Raw genomic sequence first — 9,587 nt, forward strand, 5'->3', positions numbered from 1 at the left:
GCGTTCATCAGATGACCATCTGATGAACGAGAGGCAGGCCTCGTCACGGCTTGATGCTGCCAGTTTATGCATGGCTCGTACATTCTGAGCCATGGTAACCCAAGGATGGCATCATATTTGTAATCCAAAATCCAGTGCAATGATATCATCATCGTACTGTTTATTCTTTAACGTGTATTGGGATATAATTACACGTTCCTTTACCGTTACAGATGCGCCTGTTGCTAGGCGCACTGTTATCCTCGCTAGACATATATCGCGCTAAATGAATTGAGTCTGCAATTTTCTAGCGATTGCGTCGTATGAAATTATTCGACACCCCAGAATCGACTACGGACTTAAGTGGCAGTTTGTTTTGAAGGTGATAAGGTTGACCTCATCACCTGGGGCAGTTACACACAATGTTTGTGTGAGGAGCAACTTTTGTCACAAGGCCTGCAAATTCTTTTGACGTTGCTGGATCAGTAGGGCACTCCGCATCTATTGACCCGACACGATCCGTCTCGCTGTTGCGATTTCGCAAAAGCGTCGGATCCCCGTCCTCCGTTATTCCTAGCGGGAGGTCGATCGTTTCGCTGAGTGTTTCAAGGCTCTGGGCGGGGCATTACAATCATAGGCGTAGTGGCCCGTCTTGACAACGATTACATTTTTGTAACCGTTTGGAATTTGAAGAGCGAGGTTTCTCGCACTCTACATACGAGAGATCCATGGGTTCTGGACCGCCGTTTTCTTGTCGTATCGGTGGACTATATGCACCCGAGTGGACGAAAGCCTGTTTCAGGCTGAATCCTCCTAAGTAAGGTTCATGCGTAATGACATAACCAACAAGTCATTGTAGGGTCAGTCGGCAATTAGGGCAAGCAGGAATTAAAGCTGAGAAAAAAAATGCACCGCTAAATTCGGTGGGTCGCTCTTAATGCAATGTTAACAGGGTCATGGACCCAATAACTCGTGGGTCGATAGGCAGCATCCGACCAAGGATCGAGACAAGCGAAACACCCGGTCTCCCGAAGAGATTAAATGGGGAGGACTAGGCCTCAACAAGCATCTAATGATTATTGCCTTTGAAGAGGAAGAATTGGACGCAACTGCGAGAGGTAAATTCGATCGCTCAATGCAGCCAAACGAGAAGACCGAAAAACATACGACAAATTGCAGATTAAGCTGAAGCGCAAAATATTGAGCTCGCTGTCAGTTGATCTGGCGCCGCGCGTTTATGGAACCGGTACTGAAATGGTTTGTGGACATACCTTATAGAGTATTATTAAGGAAAGGAAAATTCTACGACCAAGTCAATCGAGATAAGTGTCTTATACGATAAGTTGCATAGTACAAGAATGTCAAGACAGGAATATTGACCTTCGTGAGCGACTGGTTACACTTGGGGCTACGATTTGCTTATTACGAAACGAATAGGTTCATCTTGAACAGCTCGCCACGCTCAACGATTTTTGATGCTGCAGAATAAAGGAGATTGCTACGGATACGCGGATAGCCATACCTGGTGTAATTTGATTTTGATTGCGGAAAGAGCAGCTAAGTATTAGCATATTGCTGGTAGAAAAAAACTGAGTTTCGACCACAGCCAAAAAGATGAAAAGGATAGGCAACTTACTCAAGAGATGTGAATCCTTCTCAAACTCGGTAAGAAAAATTAAATGCAATGGTGCTGGGCATTCGTGCTAAGACTGCTAATTAAGAGAAGACATCGTGGAACAAAGGGACACTAGACACTACATACTCAAGTGAAAAGAAGCGTCCTGCCAAGAGTAGCCATGCAATTACGCAATCTTGGAAGACGTCAGCCCAGATGCATCAAAGAAGGTACATATATTTCGGACAAAAAAAGAGACTGAGCAGCGAAAGGAAAAGTGTGACAAAAGAAATGTGGTCAGAGCTGAGCAAGAACCAGCTAAATTCGGGTCAGCGACAGACATGAGTACAGAGTCCGTCATGGCAACTCGATAGTGCCAGAAACACACACGTGATCTTAACAATCCGTATTTATAACTACGAGAAATTTAATTGTAACAAATAGCGCAATACTAGCGGATTTGTGTTGAAATTTTTGACGAGAATAATTGGCATATGATATGTAGAACTTAACACCAGAGTAGGTGATGCGCGCTCAAAACCATGATGGAAACGTCCTGTGTCCATGGGGCGAATTAAATCTTGTTTGGCAATCTCCACTGGAGCACTAAGTTGAGGATCGAAGAGGAGAATAGAAGTTTCGAGTATGGTGAAATGATTGTCTGACAATGACTGTGCCTTCAAACCAAGATGGCAAGTACGTGCTAAATATGGCATATAGCCAGCATGGATACTACAATGAAATTTACATAACTCCAGATATGCTTAACACTAAAACGGGACGATAAGCTTGTTCACCAAAGCTGATGGAATCAACGACCTGCAAAAAAGGCATGAGCGCCTATAACACTTAGTTCCAAGCTACTATACGGTCATGGCCAAAGGCATGATGCTGAAAATCGCTTGTTCCGAAATGCAAGATATGTCACCTGACGAAGAAAAGAAAGAACTTGTCAAAGAAGTCGCTCTCACACCACATTAGTATTCCAAATGACTTGATTTATGCTGACCTGCTAATTCCTTCTAGGGAAAATGAAACACATCTTTCTGCATAATAATCACTATCGGTAGTTCTTGCAGATATGTGATTATGTACCCCGTAGTTACGAAGTAAGCATCATAAGAAAACCCACTTATTGAAAGATTCATATCGTGGGGTGAACCTCAAGCGGAAAGGCGAGTTAATTTTTTAGAATTTGACAACGGACTCGAGTCCGTAAACAAGGAGATCGAGGGATGGTAACGAAAGCGAAAATTGCTCGCTGCGCAGTGCCTCCAAATTCTTCTCATATGAACCTTTGCTAACGAGCTTATCAAAGCATATTTAATCCAAGTTAATCAATAAAAAACGTCATACGTGGCTCACGATCAGATATGCATCATGTTTCGACATTCGGCGCAATTGCATACATTAACGCACCAGTGTCGGCTTGAAGAACAAAGTGTGACCGAATTGCAACGATTGGATAGTGGTCAAATACCGCGAAAAAACAGCTAGCTATAAATTGTATGTACGTGATTCACAGACAACTCGATTCGTTGTAGTTGCACGCATTGATGAGGACACCTTATTAACGATAGACACGCCGAAGTTGCAATGTTCAGCTTCAAAGATTGGTGAAATAACTCGTCTAGCGATGGCGATGACATGCCAGACATTGATTGTGATGATGATAACGATGACGGCTTGAGGACATGGTCTGATGTTTCATCGGACGACGATTGCAGTGATGACGTCATGGATAATACTTAAGCTAATGGCGCTACATCACTCAACGACCATGTTTTCATTTGCGCATTAGCAGACGCAAATCATGCAGCGAAACGTCGGCAAGCAAAGAAAAAAATGATGTTACAGTGCAAGATAAGGATAACTAATCAAACTATGCGATAGCGCAGAATAAAAAATCCACGGATGCCAATGAAATTAGCGAATAAGACCTAAGAACAGAGGAGGATAAAAATATAATACATGGATCTTAGAGACTTGCAGTGTTAATAGAGCAGATGTATCAAGTCAAGAAGATACTGATGATGCGGTGAGAATAGGAGATAACGAATCCTAAGGAAACAATTCCTCCGAGATGATATTTGGTGGGTGAAATGGAGAAAATAAATCCACAGCAGATCACCTACCAACTAGATTAAATGAGTTCTGGCGCGATTGTATATTCTTGACAACAATCGTGAGACGGCGGCGTACTCGAAAAGAACCTAAAAGTCACATTTTTGTGACGTGTCAAACATGGACAGATATCCGAAGTATTGAATCTAAGCAAAGGAGCCAAAAAGAGGCAGTGAAATCAAATTTCTTGAGGGAAGGTCAAACCTTCGTTCCATTCTCTTCCAGACTGATGAAGGCCATACAGTGCTTTGACTACCTCCCCGAGTTGCATGGAAAGCCAGGAATTCTGTTTACGCATTACTTTATTTTCAACAATACGCCGTGAAATTCAACTGCGTATAATTTTAAAGTAAATACGGCTGGCAGGGCCTGCTATAGCCGAGAAAAGGTCATCCTAGCTACTGGTGAAAGAGTTTCGTGATAGTCGATTCCGGCCTTTTTATGAATTTCAAGTGCCAAGAGGCGAGGACGAAAACGTATCATCTGTCCGTCACTGTCGTTTGTAACTTGAATTCGCCACGTTGCTCGAGTCGTTTTTCTTCTCTGACAAGAACTTTTGATAACCTTTTCATGCATACCTTGTGTCAGGATGAGGGTAAATTACGACTGAATTAAAATTAGTTTAACTAACCGATACTTTTGGTATACTCCTTAAGGTATCGCCTATCCTTAATCTAATTCTTACTGAGTATCATCTCTCCTAATTGCGCAAACCTTTTTACTTGTTTTTATTATGGCGCATATGTAAAATTGATTTAAAGAAAATGAATGGTTTAAAAGGTAAGTCGAAATGAGTGGTCAAGGGCTGAGCAAGATGACTGGTCCTTACATCCTCCCCGATTTGATCTCTCGTTGACGCTGATTGAAGTTGGCGACGAGATCCTTCCAGTGGGAGACATGGCGAATATTTTTCTCTTTTTCCCAACTGGCTTCTTCCTTAGTTTCGCCATGCCATTGTACGAGCCAGTATGGTTGACGATTGAACTGGCTTTTCTTCAAGAGACGTTCAATAACTTGAAGATGATCCGCTGTGCCATTATCCACGAATTTGGATGCTTTCGGTATCGGACGACTTCGAAATTTTTCTGGTGTCGGTTCATACTTTGATAGAACATCGACATTAAAGGTTGGATTAATCTTATTCATACTTTGTGGTAACTTAAGCCTTGCCACATTAGGATTAATCATTTTGATAATTTCGAATGGTCCCACCTTTCTTGCCGCAAACTTAGCTCGTGGTGTCCCCATATCTTTCGCAGCATGTTTCAACGATATTCTGCGAGTATCAAGCATAACTAGATCTCCAACCTTGAATTCAACTTGATTTATTCGGCGTTTTTGATCGTAATATTGCTTTTGCGAAGCTTGTGCTTTTAGGAGATTTCTGCGAGCCTGATCGATGATCTTTGTTCGTTCTTCGATAAACTCTTTTGCGTATACGTCAATCTCCTTTGGTTGACTATTCCAGCCCAGAGCCTTTTGCCATGTAGAGCGTTCCTTTCTTCCCGTATCTATTTCGAAGGGAGAGTATCCCGTGGATGCACTAACCAGTGTAGAGTGCGCATACTCTATGCTTCCCAAGTGTTCGGTCCAGTCAGTGCCATGGTAAGATACCATGCATCTGAGTGCGTCTTCTACCACAAGGTTCTGTCGCTCGGTCTGTCCATCGGCTTTAGCCCGATGAGCGGTTGTCATACTTAGACGAACACCGATGATCGTCATCAAAGACTTCCAAAACATCGACGTGAACTTGCTATCTCGGTCACTGATGATAACTTCTGGAAGACCATGGTGTCGAACTACAGCATCAAAAAATACTTTTGCTGTTGTGCATGCATCATCCTTAACGCGCACTGCTGCGTACTTCGTTCGTTTGGAAAACTTATCGACAACAGTTAGGATGGCATCAAATCCATTGGACATAGGAAGCCCTGTTATGAAGTCCATTGACACCACTTGCCAGCAAGCCTCTGGTATTGGAATTGGCATGAGTAATCCGTTTTTTCGTTGATTATCATGTTTCCAACGTGCGCAGGTTTCACAGGTTTTGACATATTCCTTGACGTCTTTCTGCAACGATTTCCAGTAATACCACTGAGCCACTCGCAAGTATGTTCTGCGATTGCCCGGATGAGCAGCAATTGCCGAATCATGATATTGCGATATTACTTTCGTTCGCAAACGGTTGTTGCTGGGCACGCAAAGACGTGTAAGCTTATTTGACGTGCGCAAAAACAGCAAGTCTTCTTGCTTGACAAACAATGAGCTTGCTTCTGAGTTTTTCCATGCTTCTTTAAACTCAGCATCTCTGGCGTAGCCTTGTTGAAGTAGCTTGCGAACTTCTGGTGACAACTCGACATACGACGCTGTCATTAAGGTGGCAACTTGCAGAGCCTCAGCCTCCTCCCGGGGCAGAGTTGGCACCGAGGGTGAGCAAAGTAAACGTGTACCTCGTTGTTGGCAACTAGAATCGCACTTATGGAAGTGGATATTGTCCACGACAGTATCATCAGGACGGCGCGAAAGCGCATCAGCTACGACGTTTAAAGCACCATTAATGTGGTGTATAGTAAACGTATATTGAGCGAAGGTGGTCAAGTATCGAGCCAATTTCGGCGAGACTTTCGGATGATGAAGCAGCCAAGAGCAGGCGCTATTGTCCGTGAAAATCTCAAACTGGTGACCATACAGGTAATGACGCCATTTGTCTAACCCCGCTTTAATTGCAAATAGCTCCTTTTCATGAGCAGGCCAATTAATCTCATGGACTCCAAGCTTCTTTGAATAAAACGCTATTGGATGGTCATGTCCATTGAGAAATTGCGATAAAACACCTCCCACGCACGACCCTGATGCATCCGTAGTCAGTACAAACGGGCGTGAAAAGTTGGGCAGAGTCAGCACAGGTGCAGCTTGTAAGGCAGACTTCAGCCTTGCGAAGGAATCTTCCTGTTCTGCATTCCACAGCCATGGAGAATCTTTCTTAACAAGATGACTCAATGGCAGAACTATGTGCGCAAACTGATGAATAAAGCGGCGATAATAACCAGCAAGACCAAGAAAACTTTGCAATTCCTTTACGGAGGTCGGTGGTGGCCATTTAGCGATTGCTTCCGTCTTCGTATTATCAACGGATAATCCTTTGTTGGAAACAGTGTGCCCCAAAAAGCTGACCTCTTGACGCGCAAACTTGCACTTGCCGATGTGAGCGAATAGCGTTTCCTTGCGTAATACGTCGAACACGATAGCAAGATGGCCAAGATGTTCGTCATAAGAGACGGAAAATATGCAGATATCATCCAAATATACCACAACAAATGGGAACTTTCCAAAAAGTACACGCATCAAGCGCGACCAAATGCCAGGCATTCCAGCAAGACCCATCGGAGCAACGCACCACTGATACGTCTCATTTGATGTACGAAACGCAGTGTACTTCTTGCTATCCGGATGGATACGCATCTGATGGTACCCCTGAGCTAAGTCAATGACTGTGAAATAGCTCATACCTTGCATTTTATCGAACAATTCATCGATTCGCGGCAAAGGTATTTTTGGGACGACTGACTTTGAGTTTACGTAACGAAAGTCAATCACCCAACGGAGCAAAATATTTGCGTTTCCGGATCGAATCCATTCCGAACGAGATACACTCGTACCGGTTTTTGGGTCCTTTTTTGGAATACCAAAGATGTTTGATACCCACGGCGAGTCTGAAAGCTCGATCCATCCGCGGGAAAGGTTCTCATCGACAAACTTCTGTAAAGCATTTTGTTCAACTTGTGAAAGTCGAAACGGCGGACGATTACTCGGTTGCGCACCGGGTTGCATATTGATTTCAAATTCAACTGACCGATTAGGAGGCAATGAATTCGGTAACTTCTCCGGAAATACATCTTTATAGGAATCAAGTAAAGACTTCAACCGTTTTTCCCGAGGTTTTGTAGATTCCGATTCTTGATAAATTTTGACACGATAGACCTCTTCGTATTTTGATGTCTTCAATTTCCTTGAAAAGTCGGCAGAGGAAATAATGACCGGTTCAAAAACCTCATCCTGTGGTATGTTACCACTTTTGAACGAAACTTGATGAGTACGTCAATTAATGATTGGCTCGTGCGCAGCACACCAGGGCTTACCCGGAATTACATCATGGCAATTGCTCATTGGCCACTCAATGACCGGAACGTCAGAAATTCGATTATCATCAAATGGGCTATTGGCGACTCCTTTCTTCACTTATTTTTGGTGTTATTAGTGCCTTCGAAACGAGTGACTTGAAAGCCATTTCAGGACATGACGCATTGCAGCAAACTCGGCTTCACCCCATTGCATGTGGCGCCAGAATCGAGTATCATATTGACAGCACGATCGTCAAGATGACCCTTTTAGATGATCAAATCTTTTCCCGTGAAGGAAGCAAAGTCAGCTTCACATAGTGTGGTGATAGCTTCGTTTGACGCAGTCGCGATGGTTTCTTCTTTAACTGACTCATTCACGAAATAGTTGGCGTTTGCACGCTCGCGACGATATCCGTTGCCGCGACTATTTTGCTGGTTCCTGCGCTTGTAACACTGCTGAATCGTGTGCCCCAGTTTTTTGCAGTACGCACACTTTGGTTTATTTGGACGTCGGCTATGGACGCGAGAAGACCTATGAAATGGCCGAGCATTGTCGATTTCCATCAGCTCTGGCTCATTGTTTAATTCTCTGGCCACATTTGGTGGACCAGGACGAGGGGTTGTTGCGATATGGTGATTATAACCAACCGAATGTGCGCGTTCAAAGTCGAGCGCCACAGTAATAGCCTCCGACAGTGTATTTCCCCGTCGGTATTGAACTTCTTCTTGCGTTCTTGTTTTTAATCCTCGTTGAAAATAGATTATTTGGTCTATCTCAGTCATGTCCTCAACTTGCGAAATAATGTGTCGAAATTTCGCAATGTAGTCCATTAAGCCTTTGCAACTGGCTTGTCTCAGCCGATGCAGGTCGTCTCGAAGACGTTGCTGTAGATCCGCAGGAACAAATTCCTTTTCCACTGCTAGAAAAAACTCGTCGACTGAGTGAATTTCTGATTGATGCAGCAAGAACCATTGTGCTGCTGGTCCGCGCAATGAACTTCCTAGTACGGCAAGTACTTGAGGAGCCATTGCGTCTTCTCTCCACTTCGTACCGCGCGCAATAAAATATTGCTGTACTTGCGCGTAATAAAGTCGAACCGACTCTTCACTCCTTCCGCTATACGTCGGTATTCTTAGCCCGTCCACCTTAAGCCCACCTTCTTTTTGGGAGTTAGCCAATGATTTGATCAACTCTTGTTGTTGCTGTAGCATATGCATCATTTGCTGCATTAGCTCGGCGTTTGAGGGTTGGCCCATAATGGAGGAAGATGTGTTCGGAACTTTTAAAAGACTTAGTTGTTTCGTTTATTTAGGTCTCTTAAGTTAAACCGAAGATCCTTTAAGATGGTGCGCTCGGCTTCTTCCAAAAGCGAGCGGAGCTGATAAGGTGGACCCTTGCTTGGGCAGGCAGGCTTTCTCCTTGGTGAGTTGCTTTGCTAAGATCTTTGCAATGCGCCGAGTCTTTTGTAAAGACGCAAGCAGATCGTTCGCAGTCTTTGAAGACTTTTCACCGAACTCAAAGAGGAAAGCCTTACTGCAGTCAAACGGAATCTGAGTAGTAGCCTTTCTCTTCTTGCTCATAGAACTCAACGAATTACTTTAGATAGTAGGCATAATACGTTAGAGTACCTATCCAACATGCATCAACTGCATCACAGAGATAAGCCGAAACCAACCACACACAGACTAAGCGACTAGAAATGCAAAGGCACACGCTGAGATGAAAGAGGATACTGAAAACCACACAC

At 43.8% G+C, this 9,587-nt stretch overlaps 1 protein-coding gene across 1 annotated transcript; it reads right to left on the reverse strand.

Annotated features, from left to right (window-relative positions):
• Nucleotides 1-2,782: 2,782 nt before the first annotated feature.
• On the reverse strand, nucleotides 2,783-3,333 carry CCR75_004964 (uncharacterized protein; the record flags this gene model as incomplete). Its single annotated transcript, XM_067963049.1, is given in 3 exon segments — nucleotides 2,783-2,902; nucleotides 3,014-3,091; nucleotides 3,109-3,333. The coding sequence occupies 3 exon segments, from the start codon at nucleotides 3,331-3,333 to the stop codon at nucleotides 2,783-2,785; spliced, it is 423 nt and encodes a 140-aa protein (XP_067820236.1).
• Nucleotides 3,334-9,587: the final 6,254 nt, after the last annotated feature.

Source organism: Bremia lactucae, linkage group LG1 (genome assembly GCF_004359215.1).
Source record: "Bremia lactucae strain SF5 linkage group LG1, whole genome shotgun sequence".
Lineage (NCBI taxonomy): Eukaryota > Oomycota > Peronosporomycetes > Peronosporales > Peronosporaceae > Bremia > Bremia lactucae.